At 46.4% G+C, this 15,800-nt stretch overlaps 1 protein-coding gene across 1 annotated transcript in view; it reads right to left on the bottom strand.

Annotated features, from left to right (window-relative positions):
- Window positions 1–15,800, bottom strand: part of HERC1 (HECT and RLD domain containing E3 ubiquitin protein ligase family member 1) — a 736,289-nt gene that overhangs the window by 572,459 nt on the left and 148,030 nt on the right. Inside the window, exons 16-18 of the mRNA XM_030188195.1 lie at window positions 6,286–6,438; window positions 5,921–6,053; window positions 2,861–3,052 (exon numbers count right to left, since the gene is read on the bottom strand). Coding sequence (XP_030044055.1) covers window positions 2,861–3,052; window positions 5,921–6,053; window positions 6,286–6,438 — 478 coding nt within the window. The remainder of the gene's footprint in view (window positions 1–2,860; window positions 3,053–5,920; window positions 6,054–6,285; window positions 6,439–15,800) is intronic.

Below are 15,800 nucleotides of genomic sequence, written 5' to 3'. Positions count from 1 at the left end.
GTCTGCTGCACTACCACAGCTTGACCGGAGACTTGCAGGGAGAGAGTACAAACCCGTCTCTAGCTTGTAGCCGTCTCTGATGACTTCCAGCACCCACGCGTCTGAAGTTATGGTGGTCCACTCGCCCAGAAACGAGGACAGCCGTCCTCCAATCTGCACTGGGGCGTGGACCAAGGCCCCGTCATTGGGTACGAGACCCTGGGGGAGGACCGGAGGGAGCACCTCCGGGACGGCGGTCTCTGCGAAAGGAATGCTGCTTGGGGGAGAAATTCCTCTTGAAGGAAGAGGGGGCAGAGGAACCCGACTTGCCCGGGCGGTATGGAGGTATCGGGACGAGTACTAACCCGAGCCCTGACCTCTGGTAATTTCTTGCCCTTAGACGTGCCGAGATCGGTCACGTTTTTGTCCAGCTCGACCCCAAAGAGCAGCTTGCCTTTAAAAGGCAATCTAGCCAGGCGGGATTTAGAGGCGTGGTCAGCAGACCAATGTTTCAGCCAAAGCCACCGCCGCGCAGAGACTGTCTGAGCCATGCCTTTAGCTGAGGCTCTCCAGACATCATACAGCAAGTCTGCCAAATAGGCTAAGCCCGATTCCAGGGCCGGCCAATCAGCCCTCAAGGAATGATCCGAGGGGGAAGCCCGCTGCACCATAGTCCGGCACGCCCTGGCCACATAGGAGCCCCAAACTGAGGCCTGCAACTTAAAGCAGCTGCCTCCAAGGACGACCTTAAGGCCGCCTCCAATCTTCTGTCTTGGGCGTCCTTTAGGGCCGTGCCACCTTCCACCGGCAACGCCGTTTTCTTAGTCACCGCAGTGATTAAAGAATCCACGGTAGGCCACAGATAGGCCTCACGTTCACTCACAGCCAAAGGATAGAGGCGGGACATAGCCCTAGCCACTTTAAGGCTCGTTTCCGGGACATCCCATTGAGCCGCAATTAAGGTGTGCATGGCATCATGCACGTGGAAGGTTCTAGGCGGGCGCTTCGTCCCCAGCATAATGGCAGAGCCAACAGGGGCTGAGGGAGAGACGTCCTCCGGAGAGGAAATCTTCAAAGTGCCCATGGCCTGTAACAACAGGTTGGGCAAATCCTCTGGGCTAAAAAGCCGCGCTGCAGAGGGGTCATCCGCTCCATCCGAGCGGGGATCTATCTCCTCCAAGGAATCCGCAAAGGATCGTTGGGAGACCTCAGACACGCTGCCCTCATCTACATCGGAGGAGACAAAAGTCCTCCAAGGCCTGGAAATCAACCCGAGGGCGTTTACCTCTGGGAACCTCAACCTCTTTATCAGAAGAGGGAGCAGGGGCAGCGTTTTGCATGAGGAAAGCCTGATGCAGCAGCAAAACAAACTCGGGGGAGAAACCCCCCAGACTGTGCACTTCCGCAGCCTGGGCAACAGCCCTAGACGCACTCTCAACCGGCGCTCGCAATAGCGGGGGAGAGACATGCTGCGCATCCAAAATGGCGTCCGGCGCGAAACTCCGTGAAGGAGCCGCGCGGGAAGAACGGCGCTTAACTTTAGCCGCTTCTGTGCCGTCGCCCAAATTAAGGGCGTTCATGGCATTAATGTCTCCAACCTCAAGGGCGGCCCCGAAGAAGCCGTCCGAGCCGCGTGGCCGGCCAAGATGGCGGAGGCGAGGAGCGGGGGATGGGCGTTTATGGCGGGAAAAAACCGCCACGCCGGAGGAACGACCGGGACATTCATCGGTCACTAAACTATCACCCATCAAGGGCGAATCAGGTTGTAAAACCCCCGCATCCCCTCTAGAAGCGCTCCAGCGATCCGGGGAGCGACCCTTTGCGCCCTCGCCCTCCGACGCCATTGCCACGAGGAGAAGAATCGGGGAACCCCCTGCCCGCTATAAAAAGGTAAAATTACCTGCTTGCCGCTCCGAGCTGTAACGAACTGGTGTCCCAGTGAGTAGCTGCAATGAACGTTTAAAGAAACGTCGAATTAAACGCCTTTAAAGACGTTTAAAAATATATATTTTTTTTAAACGGAGCCAGCGGGAGGGGGGAGAAAAGGAGGGACCTGGCACCACCAGGTTTGCACTTGCTCAAAAGAGCCCTCAACCCCAGGCCTCAACAAAACCTAAGGATTAGGCTTGGAGGCCTAGCCAGAGCTGCTGCTGTGTGTGACCACCACCTGCTGAGATAGAGAACATACTGAGGAGTTTCCGGCAGCACATGACCACATATAGGGAGGCAAAAGTTTGCTCTCTATCTCCACCTGCTGGTAGATGGACACAACCCACCAGTCTATGGATTGATCAGCTTGATGATATGGAAAGACTTGGCCTTTTGAAAGAAGCGTTGATTCTTCTGTTATTTAACTTGTTTAATTATTTTATTCTTAGGGTTATTATATCTGAAGATTTAGACTTTTTTGTTAAAAATATCTATATATCTAATAGATGTAACTTTTTAAAATTTTTACAATGTATTATTTTCTATTACATTATTTTGTATTATCTGTATTGTATACTGTACATATATATATTTTTTTTAGCTGGTAGTTTATTGTAAACCATTTTAAAACACTGTTGTATTAAGTGGTATATAAATAAATCAAATCAAAAACTAACAATTTCCAGGTTGCACAACTCCTTATACCAGTGATATCACTGGAAAGTTTGGTTTCTCTGCCTCTATCTGCTGAAAGGATGGCGTAGTCCAACAGTCTGGATCAGACTAGCAGGATGCAAAGGAAGAAATGTAATTTGCACTTGATCATTAGAAATAGCATCATCATTTATATACATCTTATAAAGTGCTTCTCTGGTCACAACAATTTAAAAAAAAAAAAAAAAAAAAAAAGAAAAAGCCTGTTCTTTCCATGGACTTTATTATTTGTACTTACCATGAAGAGGCCACTGCAGCTCTTGGTCCTCCAAGAGAGCAGCAGCTGGTAATAATCTGTTAAGGCAATCAAGAGGTGGTATCAAATCTAGCATATAACTCAATAAAGGCCGGGCCACAGACACAGGCAGTAATAGCAATGAATTCACAATCTGACACAGCATACTGCCAGCTGCAGATACATAAACAACATCTAAAATAAAAAAAATAAAAAAGGAAATAAAATATGCTATTAGGATATACAATGGTAGTACTTTTCAAGTTTAAACACATTTATACTATTTCAGCTATATCCTTTTATACATGATTTACTTTAAAAAGGTAAACAAAGTCAAAGTGACCAAATTTACAAGTTTCTATGAAGGACCTAGATCAATAAATCCAGATATGTAAATAGAATCATGATCATTTAACAGGATTAGGATACAATCAGGAAGCTTTGCGCAAGTACCATATTATTTCTACTGCCTCAAATTCTTCAATAGGTCTGCATGATACGGATGGTTCCAACATGGGAGAAATTTGTTACTGAAGAAGCTATTTTCTATCTTGTACATTACATATCTCATTTTTCTAAGGTTCTGATTTTGTCAATTGTTTAAAAACATTTATCGATAAAAAGTGAAATATGCAAACCATATGATTCAGAGTACTTGATTTCTGTACTACTATTTTACATGTATACATAATTTCAGTGCTTTTTTTTGTTACTTTGGAGTACAGCTTTCTACCAGCTAGCTGAAGATGATCATGAAGAAAAAAAAAAATACATCGGTGCTCAAGACTATCAAGTTTCAGAGGAGTATGGCAGAAATCCATTCATAAATGGTAACTATAAAATTTCTGCACCAAGTTAAAAGGGCAGATAGTTACAAGATCTACCCTATCACCCACGCTCCAGATATTTAAACTTTATGGTTGGTATTGCTTTAAGATGTCAGATGAGGTATTTAAAGTTATATTGGGATATTCAGTGCTGGCCAAATACTGGTGCTGAATATCCAGGTATAGACATATCAACAGAAGTTTTCTGGGTGCCACTGATATCCAGCTATTTTGCTGTCCTACAGTAACTTATCCAAATAATTATCTGGGCACCACCACTGAATATCAGTGATATCTGGATAACTCCTGGCTCTGTATTGGCTTCACCGAGTTAACCCTCTGCTTCAGCAGAAAATTCTCCTTGCTATAAATGAAGCGCCAGACCTCAAAATAGGCTTCTCACTGTTCCTTGTTGATTTGAAATCCTACTCGGGAAAACAAAAACTGTAGTAGAAGGAGCGGTAGGCGTTAGGGAGCTCAGACTCCTCAGAGATATACCCTGGATCCTGACCAGCATTGCCTGGGTCATGGCAAAGCAGTAAGTGAAAATTTTCAGTGGCACTTATCTGGGTAGAAGCTGATTCTTCCTAAATAAGTGCAACTGAACACTAGACCCCTAAGCACTTAGATCTACCAAACTGAACACCTCTGCTGCTGGGTAACTAAGGGGGCCTGAAAACAGCTGAGTTCCAGAGGTAGGGTCAGGTTAGAGGAAATAAAGTGCCCAATTCTGACTTTCTGCTCTGGGAGCTTAACTAAATATAAGTGGATAAATAGCAGCTCTAAAAATGGATGAATTTCAGCCTAAAACCTAAAATTCCTGAGTTCAGATGAAGATTCACATAACTTTATAGGCCTACGTCAAACAGCTCAGCTTTTCCTAAATGTTGGCTTTATAATGATTATATTTCAGAAATTTTAACAGTCTGTATGCATTACAGAGGTTAAATATTTCCATCCCACAATGGGAGGGTTTGCTGTCATGTGAGGAACAAGTGACGTTGCTAGCTGAAGAGAGCACACCAAGTGGTGATGCCTTCCAGTTCTCAAATATCTAGACATTCTGGGACACCTTACAAAACTATAAGAAAATGGCAAAGAGCATAAAGGATCTAAAACATATTTGCTAAACCATTAAGTAGATAATATTGCACAAACCACTAGTGTAAATAATGAAATTATTACAAAAGGCTGATAACATGGTTCTTAGGGGCCATTTTACTAAAGCATGGGTTTTGTTTTTAAACTTACCACAAGGTAAATAAAAAAAAATCTAACCTGGACTCCAGAGCCCTCAGAAGTCAGAGTCCAGTGCCACTAAGTTATCCTGACTGTAAGGACTTCAAAGGCTGCCAAATAAACGATGCAGCTGGCACGCACCGCCAGGACCATTCAGCAGAATGCACTTAGAGAATTACTTCAGGCATACAGGACATGCCATTACACCAGCTCACTGCTTTGGCCTATGCGCCTTTGACAAAAGTGTTCCTAGTGAGAAATGCACGTCCTAGAAACCCTAGCACTTGGGACTGGCTGTTTCAGAGCAATCCTGCTCCCCCCAACACTCATGTGCAAATGAAATCACAGACTTGCTTTTTAAAATTACAGGAGATTTGCTAGAACACTCAGCCCCCACACCTGTGGAGTGTCACAATTTCTTCTTTTTGAGTAGAAACGTTTTTGAAACCCCAGTTAGGACAAAGAAGAAGGAGGGAAGAGGAGGCTGAATCACAGACTCCTTTGCTTTACTCCTCTGCTTCAGCACAAATGTCTCTTCTCTGTAAAGAAAGCACCAGAACTAAAAATAGGCTTCTCACTGCTCCTTGTTGATTTAACGTTTTACTTGGGAAAATAAAAGCTGTAGTTGAAACAGCTGTAAGGTTTAGGAAGCTCAGACTCCTCTAAGCTCTAGGCTCCAGGCCAATATACAGCATCTTGGGGGGGGGGGGGGTCAGACCTTAATAGGTTCATCCTGCATCTTCCTATACAGTTACCACACAGAAAAAAAACCTATACTGTGTGTCGAGTGCAGTAAGTATATGTTATCTGTCCACAACCCACATATTCCAGGATATATCACTAGCATGCAAGTGCAGTAACTGTTACAATGGCTGCACACTAGCAATTACCATGTGTTAATTCATGTGGTAACTGCCCATCGTACTTTAGTAAAAGGGCCCCTTAGTGTCTCAATCATTGTTTCTACGGACAAGATTTTTTTGAGTAACAATTGTACCTCTGAGTTTTTCCCCAATGCTGCCATTCCGCGAGCTTTCTTTAAGTAAAGTCGCAGAACGTGAAAAGATGTCAGTGGCATGAGGCAGCAAAAGCTGAAGATGTTTGTGCAGCAGTGGAACGCTGCTGGAGTTCTGAAAGAAACAGGACTGAAATGATTATAGGTAATTTAAAAAAATACAAGATTTAATGTCAGTGGAAGGCATCAAAGAAGCCCTGTCTTTAGAAGTGTTTTCTAATTTATGCAGAAAAGAAGAAACCACTTAAAAACCGAGGCATTACTTGTTTGAATATCTTCCACTGGAATGACATTTCAATGAAGAAAATTTCATCAAGTACCTTAACAATAAGTTATCCTATTCTTACCTCATTAACAATGTTAATGTGACAGTACGCCAAGAGCTGCTTTTGTAATGAGCACAGAAGTTCATGAAGGTGAGCAGGCTGGCTGTTTTCAGAGGATGACGTCCCAAATAGAAATTTATCACTGTTTTTTTCAAGTTCTCCAAATGCTTGGTCCTTATTAACAAAAAAGCAAGCAATCCAGTGTTTGTAATTAATATCTCATCCTTTTGTTTTAGCCATTAAAGTTTCAGTTAAGTAGTTACATCTCCCAACTTATGTTCTTACATTTCAAGGGTCACAGATGTTCAATAAATATATATGCGTGTATATATTATATATGAACATATGTCTGTATAAACAAATACCAAAAATCTTTGACCATGTGGAATATTACACAAAGTAATTCAATATTCAAACAACTCCAATAAAATATAACTATTCATTTTACAGGTGAGCATAAAAAAAAAATTATGTAGAACTGAAGGAAGGAAAAAGCCTCAGAGAATCAGAATTTGCACTATAATTAAAGTGCCTGTGTCCAATCACAGGCCTAAAAAACTTCCTTGAATTATCATATAACCAAGTAAAGTCCACTGTTGAAGCAAAATTTAAATAAGCACATCTCAACCACTGTTACAAATACAGGGACCCTTTTATTAAGCTCTTTTAGGAACTAACGCACCTAACACAGCTTAAAATGGTGTTGCGCAAGATGCAATCAGGCATCCTGCAGTAACTGACAAATGTATGCACACTAACCGCGTGCTAAAAAATATATATTTTTGAAGGGGCGTGTCAGGGAGGTGGCGAGTGGGAACTCTTGTGACAAACAGTGTGCGTTAATGTGGTTAGCACATGGATAGCATGTGAACCCTGCCTACAAAATGGGCAGCAGTAAGTGCTCACAGTTATTTTTAATGGTCACATGCTAATGGCAAAATTAGCGCATGGCCATTAATACAAAAAATAGAAAATTAGCCATTTTACAGCCGCAGTAAAAAAAATGGCCTTAACACATGGGGGAAAAACCTGTGTAAGGATGTGCTAAGGCCACTTGTTACCACAGCTCAGTAAAAGGATGCTGACCAGTGTTTACTCTGCTGCATCAGGGGATGATCAGACCAAATTTGTATCTAACATTTGCACTAAATTTGATAATGTCCTACTAATAGGGGACATCAATTTACACTTAATCAGAATGACAGTAATACAAAACATTTACGACTTTTTAAAATACTGGCAACTCACACAACCATTCAGCCATACCTCTCACAATAAAGTTCACTTACTTGACCTATTAGCCTATAAATTTGCAAACAACAACAACATTCATCTAAGTAATCATACCTAGACTCAAACTCCCTGGTCAGATCACAGTGAACTCGAGTTCTCCCTCCATTGGAGGGAAAATACAAAATCAATGAAAAATAAAAGTACTATGACTCCTCACAAAACTAGTGGAAAAGTAAATACCACAACCTTCTGGTTTAACGTCTTGAACAACCCTGCTCTTCCTCCAACAATAACAACTTCATGATTAAATGGGATGAACTATGCGAAAATGTCTTAAATAACATAGCTCCCCTCAAATCTACATCCAAACCAACCCAGAAAATGTCACCTTGGTTTAATCAATCTATCCTTCTTTTGAAAAGGAAATGTAGAAATCTGGAAAGAAAATAGGCTAAAGACAAATCAAACAAAAACAAATTAAATTGGGAAATTGCCATCGAAACACGAGATCAAAATCGCAAGAACTCAATACTATAACAAAATAATTGGTGTAATTTCCTTAATATCAGTAAACTTTTCAATCTGACAAAAAGTCTATTATCCACAAAAGAAATAATTACAACCACTGAGTCTCTACCAATAGCAGAGCAACTGGCTACATTTTTCGAACAAAAAACAGTTAAAAATCGGAGGAGAACTCAACACAGTATGAAAAACAGGCAGACACACAAACAGCAATAGCCATCAACAGAATCTGGTCTTCCTTCCAACTACCAACACAGTAAAACATTACCTCCTAAAATACTCAACCTCACAATGCATACTAGACCCTTGTCCTAGTTACCTTATGAAGGAAGCTCCTAATGTATTCATTAATCTGCTTCAGTAGCATATCTCCTTCCTACTATTCCATGGCACTTTTCCCGATAATAATGGTTCTATTTACATAACACCAACACCAAAAAACAATTCTATCACCATAACTGATGTAACAAACTACAGACCAGTAGCCTCCATTTATTTGATGATAAAGGCAATGGACTACCTTTCACAATTCTCCCTACTACACAAATCGTAATTAGGTTTTAGACCATGCTATAGCACAGAGACTGTCCTTACTACCCCTAGTATCAAATCTCAGAAAAGAAATTAGCATAGGGCATAAGATCTTAATAATACAGTTCGATATGTCTAGCACATTCAATGTAGTAGATCATAATATCCTACTAAACATACTAGACAACTTTGGTATATGTGGCACAGTCCACAAATGGTTTCAAGGATTCCTGAAATCAAGATCTTACAAAGTGAAAACGAAAGGAACCTTATACTCTCCTTGGTCACCGGACTGCGGCGTCCCTCAGGGCTCTCCATTTCTGTTTAATGTAATGATGTCACCACTAGGTAACAGACTAGAAACAGCAGGATTCAAAACATTCATATATGCTGACGATGTTACCATATACATAACCTTCAAAGAGAACATTCAAGACATCTTACAAAAGGCAAATCTTGGCTTAAATTTGATGGAAACCTCAGCCTCAGAATCCAAACTAACGCTAAATAAAGAAAAAACTAAATTCATGGTCATTACCAATTTATTTGACCAAAATGCCTACAACAGTTTCACAATTGACAACACTTCATTCCCCACTGACAATCATCTGAAAATTCTAGGTATAATTATAGACAAACATTTAACATTTGATACTCGTTTCCTCAGTAATCACAAAATCTTTCAGGTCTCTTTGGAAACTAAAAAGGATCAGACCTTATTTCTCATCAGAAACATTCAGATTATTGGTACAATCATTAACATTATCCCAATTTGATCATTGTAATGCCATATATGCTGGCTGTAAGGAGTATGCTGGCTGTAAGGAGTACCTTTAACTCCAAACACTGCAGCCAGGTTCATATACAAAATCTCTCATTTTGAAAGTGCCTCCCCTTTATTAATCAAATTACACTGGCTTCCCATCAAAGCAAGAATCACTTTCAAATTATGTACCTTTATCTTTCAAATCCTAAATGGCACAAATCCAGACTATAAGGTAAAATTATGTATAATCATACCTGATAATTTTCTTTCCATTAATCATAGCTGATCAATCCATAGACTGGTGGGTTGTGTCCATCTACCAGCAGGTGGAGATAGAGAGCAAACTTTTGCCTCCCTATATGTGGTCATGTGCTGCCGGAAACTCCTCAGTATGTCGATATCAAAGCTCCATCCGCAGGACTCAGCACTTAGAGAATTACACCCACGAAGGGACACTCTGCCCAGCTCACCACCGCCGAAACGGGGGAGGGGAATTAACCCAGCTCATCCCCACACAAGTGGGGGAGGGGAATCCGTCCAGCTCATCCCCGCGGAGCGGGGGAGGGACACCACACCCGCCGATGCGGGGGGATCTGGCTTATCCTGCAACCGCAACCGCGGGAGGAGCTGACTGACCCTAACACCGCCGAAGCGGGAGGGGTACAAAGCTGCCCTACAGCCGCACGAAGCGGGAGGGAGTGCCGGCAGAATTTATGTCTCAATCCAGCCCCGTAAAACGGAGGGGAGAGGAATGCAGCAGCTCACTGTAACACAAACTCGTCTCAACTCTTGAAGAATCCAAGTGAAAGAAGAACTTGAACACGAAGTCCTCCTGAAGTAACTGAAGGCTAAACTTGAACCTAAAATTCAACCAGAATATAAACAGTACAGATATCTGGGAGGGGCTATGGATTGATCAGCTATGATTAATGGAAAGAAAATTATCAGGTATGATTATACATAATTTTACCTTCCATATCATCAAGCTGATCAATCCATAGACTGGTGGGATGTACCGAAGCAGTACTCACCCAGGGCGGGACATAGAAATCCCTGACCTCAACACTGAAGCTCCAAACCGGGCCTCCGCCCGTGCAGCCACAGTCAAACGGTAATGCTTGGAGAATGTATGAGCCGAAGCCCAAGTTGCCGCCTTGCATATCTCTTCCAAGGAGACGGATCCGGCCTCTGCCATCGAGGCCGCCTGAGCTCTCGTGGAGTGAGCCTTCAGCTGGATAGGCGGCACCTTCCCCGCGGCCACATAAGCCGCTGCAATGGCTTCCTTGACCCATCTTGCCACTGTAGGCTTAGCAGCCTGCAGACCCTTACGAGGACCTGCAAACAGGACAAACAGATGATCCGATTTCCGGAAATCATTGGTCACTTCCAAGTATCTGATGATGACTCGTCTCACATCCAGATATTTAAGAGCAGAGTACTCCTCTGGGTAGTCCTCCCTACGAAAGGAAGGGAGACAGAGCTGCTGATTCACATGGAAGCGAGAACCAATCTTGGGCAGGAAGGAAGGCACTGTGCGAATAGTCACTCCTGCCTCAGTGAACTGCAGAAAAGGCTCTCGACATGAGAGCGCCTGGAGCTCGGAAACTCTTCTGGCTGAAGTGATAGCCACCAAAAAGACTGCTTTCAACGTCAGGTCTTTCAGAGATGCCCTCGACAAGGGTTCCAAAGGCGGCTTCTGCAATGCTCTTAGCACCAGGTTGAGATTCCACGCAGGCACCACTGAGTGCAGAGGAGGGCGCAGGTGATTAACTCCCTTGAGAAAGCGCACCACATCTGGCTGCGAAGCCAGGGAAACACCCTTCAGGCGGCCCCTGAAGCAAGCCAGAGCCGCTACCTGGACTTTAAGGGAACTGAGCGACAGGCCTTTCTCCAGACCTTCTTGCAGGAACGCCAACACTGAAGAAATTGGAGCAGTGAAGGGAGAAAGTGAGCCTGCTTCACACCATGCTGCAAAGATACGCCAAACCCTGGCGTAAGCAGTAGAAGTAGAGCGCTTCCTCACTCTCAGCATAGTGGCGATGACCTTGTCTGAGAAGCCCTTCTTCCTCAGACGCTGCCGCTCAATAGCCAGGCCGTAAGACCAAAGAGAGAGGGATCCTCCATCACCACGGGACCCTGATGTAACAGGCCCTGCTCCACTGACAGCCGCAGAGGATCGTCGACTGAGAGCCTGAACAAGTCCGCATACCAGGGACGTCTGGGCCAATCCGGACCCACCAGGATTACCCTGCCGGGATGCTTTGCCACCCGGTCTAGCACCCTGCCCAACATGGGCCAGGGCGGGAACACATAGAGGAGCTCTTGTGTCGGCCACTGTTGGAGAAGAGCATCTACTCCCAGGGATCGAGGGTCCCGTCCTCTGCTGAAAAAGCGCGGCACTTGGCCATTGGCCGATGACGCCATCAGATCTAGGCTCGGCTGGCCCCAGCGCTTCGTGATGTCCAAGAACGCCTGAGCAGATAGTTGCCACTCTCCGGGCTCCAAGGTCTGGCGACTGAGAAAGTCCGCCTTGACATTCATGACTCCGGCAATGTGGGCCGCTGAAAGCTGCTCCAGGTTCGCTTCCGCCCACTGGCAAAGACTCATAGCCTCCTTGGCTAGAGGGGCGCTCTTGGTACCTCCCTGGCGGTTGATATAGGCCACAGCCGTGGCATTGTCCGACAGGACCCGTACAGGCTTCAACACCAGTACCGGGATGAACTCCAATAACACCAACCGAATGGCTCTGAGTTCCAGGAGGTTGATAGACCACTTGCCTCTGCAGGAGACTAGAGCCCCTGCGCTGTCCTTCCCAAGCAGTGGGCTCCCCAGCCCATCAAAGAGGCGTCTGTCGTGACGACAATCCACTCCGGGGTCACCAGAGGCAATCCTGCAGACAACTTGTCTGTCTGCGTCCACCAGCTCAGCGCCTTGCGCACTGCTGGGTCCACGGGAAGGCGCACAGCATAATCCTCCGACATCGGAGTCCAGCGCAGCAGCAGAGATAGCTGTAGTGGTCTCATATGAGCCCTGGCCCAGGGCACTACTTCCATCGTGGCCGTCATAGAGCCCAACAGCTGCACGTAGTCCCAAGCCCGAATAGGAGAGGCTACTAGGAACTAGTCCACCTGAGCCTGAAGCTTGACAATCCGATTGTCTGGCAGGAACACTCTGCCCACTTGGGTGTCGAATTGAACTTCCAGATACACCAGGGACTGAGTCGGGCGCAGCTGGCTCTTCTTCCAGTTGATGATCCATCCCAGGGAGCTCAAAAGAGCAATTACCCGGTCCATAGCTTTGCCGCACTCTGCATAAGAGGGGGCTCGGATCAACCAGTCGTCCAGATAAGGATGGACTTGTACTCCTTCCTTTAGCAGGAAGGCCGCTATGACCCCCATTACTTTGGAAAAGGTCCGCGGAGCAGTAGCCAACCCGAAAGGGAGGGCTCTGAACTGGAAGTGTCGTCTCAGGACTGTAAACGCAGAAAGCGTTGGAGAGGAGGCCAGATGGGAATATGCAGGTACGCTTCCTTGATGTCCAAGGAAGCCAAGAACTCTCCTGCCTTCACTGCCGCTATAACAGAGCGGAGAGTCTCCATGCGAAAGTGCCTCACTTTCAAGGCCCGATTGACCCCTTTGAGGTCGAGGATAGGCCGGACAGAACCTCCTTTCTTTGGAACCACAAAGTAAATGGAGTAACGTCCCTTGCCAATCTGATTTTTTGGCACCGGAACGACCGCACCCAGGCGGATCAGGTTGTCCAAGGTCTGCTGCACTACCACAGCTTGACCGGAGACTTGCAGGGAGAGAGTACAAACCCGTCTCTTAAGGGTTGGCAGAACTCTAGCTTGTAGCCGTCTCTGATGACTTCCAGCACCCACGCGTCTGAAGTTATAGTGGTCCACTCGCCCAGAAACGAGGACAGCCGTCCTCCAATCTGCACTGGGGCGTGGACCAAGGCCCCGTCATTGGGTACGAGACCCTGGGGGAGGACCGGAGGGAGCACCTCCGGGACGGCGGTCTCTGCGAAAGGAATGCTGCTTGGGGGAGAAATTCCTCTTGAAGGAAGAGGGGGCAGAGGAACCCGACTTGCCCAGGCGGTACCGATGGGCTTCCTGCAACCGTCCTCTGGAGGTATCGGGACGAGTACTAACCCGAGCCCTGACCTCTGGTAATTTCTTGCCCTTAGACGTGCCGAGATCGGTCACGATTTTGTCCAGCTCGACCCCAAAGAGCAGCTTGCCTTTAAAAGGCAATCTAGCCAGGCGGGATTTAGAGGCGTGGTCAGCAGACCAATGTTTCAGCCAAAGCCACCGCCGCGCAGAGACTGTCTGAGCCATGCCTTTAGCTGAGGCTCTCCAGACATCATACAGCAAGTCTGCCAAATAGGCTAAGCCCGATTCCAGGGCCGGCCAATCAGCCCTCAAGGAATGATCCGAGGGGGAAGCCCGCTGCACCATAGTCCGGCACGCCCTGGCCACATAGGAGCCGCAAACTGAGGCCTGCAAACTTAAAGCAGCTGCCTCAAAGGACGACCTTAAGGCCGCCTCCAATCTTCTGTCTTGGGCGTCCTTTAGGGCCGTGCCACCTTCCACCGGCAACGCCGTTTTCTTAGTCACCGCAGTGATTAAAGAATCCACGGTAGGCCACAGATAGGCCTCACGTTCACTCACAGCCAAAGGATAGAGGCGGGACATAGCCCTAGCCACTTTAAGGCTCGTTTCCGGGACATCCCATTGAGCCGCAATTAAGGTGTGCATGGCATCATGCACGTGGAAGGTTCTAGGCGGGCGCTTCGTCCCCAGCATAATGGCAGAGCCAACAGGGGCTGAGGGAGAGACGTCCTCCGGAGAGGAAATCTTCAAAGTGTCCATGGCCTGTAACAACAGGTTGGGCAATCCTCTGGGCTAAAAAGCCGCGCTGCAGAGGGGTCATCCGCTCCAGCCGAGCGGGGATCTATCTCCTCCAAGGAATCCGCAAAGGATCGTTGGGAGACCTCAGACACGCTGCCCTCATCTACATCGGAGGAGACAAAAGTCCTCCAAGGCCTGGAAATCAACCCGAGGGCGTTTACCTCTGGGAACCTCAACCTCTTTATCAGAAGAGGGAGCAGGGGCAGCGTTTTGCATGAGGAAAGCCTGATGCAGCAGCAAAACAAACTCGGGGGAGAAACCCCCCAGACTGTGCACTTCCGCAGCCTGGGCAACAGCCCTAGACGCACTCTCAACCGGTGCTCGCAATAGCGGGGGAGAGACATGCTGCGCATCCAAAATGGCGTCCGGCGCGAAACTCCGTGAAGGAGCCGCGCGGGAAGAACGGCGCTTAACTTTAGCCGCTTTTGTGCCGTCGCCCAAATTAAGGGCGTTCATGGCATTAATGTCTCCAACCTCAAGGGCGGCCCCGAAGAAGCCGTCCGAGCCGCGTGGCCGGCCAAGATGGCGGAGGCGAGGAGCGGGGGATGGGCGTTTATGGCGGGAAAAAACCGCCACGCCGGAGGAACGACCGGGACATTCATCGGTCACTAAACTATCACCCATCAAGGGCGAATCAGGTTGTAAAACCCCCGCATCCCCTCTAGAAGCGCTCCAGCGATCCGGGGAGCGACCCTTTGCGCCCTCGCCCTCCGACGCCATTGCCACGAGGAGAAGAATCGGGGAACCCCCTGCCCGCTATAAAAGGTAAAATTACCTGCTTGCCGCTCCGAGCTGTAACGAACTGGTGTCCCAGTGAGTAGCTGCAATGAACGTTTAAAGAAACGTCGAATTAAACGCCTTTAAAGACGTTTAAAAATATATATATTTTTTTTTTTTTTTAAACGGAGCCAGCGGGAGGGGGGAGAAAAGGAGGGACCTGGCACCACCAGGTTTGCACTTGCTCAAAAGAGCCCTCAACCCCAGGCCTCAACAAAACCTAAGGATTAGGCTTGGAGGCCTAGCCAGAGCTGCTGCTGTGTGTGACCACCACCTGCTGAGATAGAGAACATACTGAGGAGTTTCCGGCAGCACATGACCACATATAGGGAGGCAAAAGTTTGCTCTCTATCTCCACCTGCTGGTAGATGGACACAACCCACCAGTCTATGGATTGATCAGCTTGATGATATGGAAGGTACCATTAATAAACTTACCTCAAAGAAACGCTAAATATGAGGCAAGAAACTATCTCAGTCAACACCTCCCAAATTGCAAAAAAGTGATCTACAAAACTGTCCACTCTGCAGACTTCACTTACCTAGGAACCAAATGATAGAACTCCTTACCACCCAAAATAAGAAATATACAGGAATATACTAGATTCTGCAATATCCTCAAATCGTTCCTATACAAACCCTCACTAAGAACAGCCATATCTCAAACAATTAATTATTGCCTGAATTGGTTATTACTCTATTTACCATTAATCTTCTCTTTGCTTCATGTACAATTTCTCATTCATATTTTTTCTAAATGTTAAACATGTATAGCTATCCCAGTATTTTTTTT

Source organism: Microcaecilia unicolor, chromosome 1, assembly GCF_901765095.1.
Source record: "Microcaecilia unicolor chromosome 1, aMicUni1.1, whole genome shotgun sequence".
In the NCBI taxonomy this organism is placed as follows: Eukaryota; Metazoa; Chordata; class Amphibia; order Gymnophiona; family Siphonopidae; genus Microcaecilia; species Microcaecilia unicolor.
This window is presented reverse-complemented; position numbering and strand designations above follow the sequence as displayed.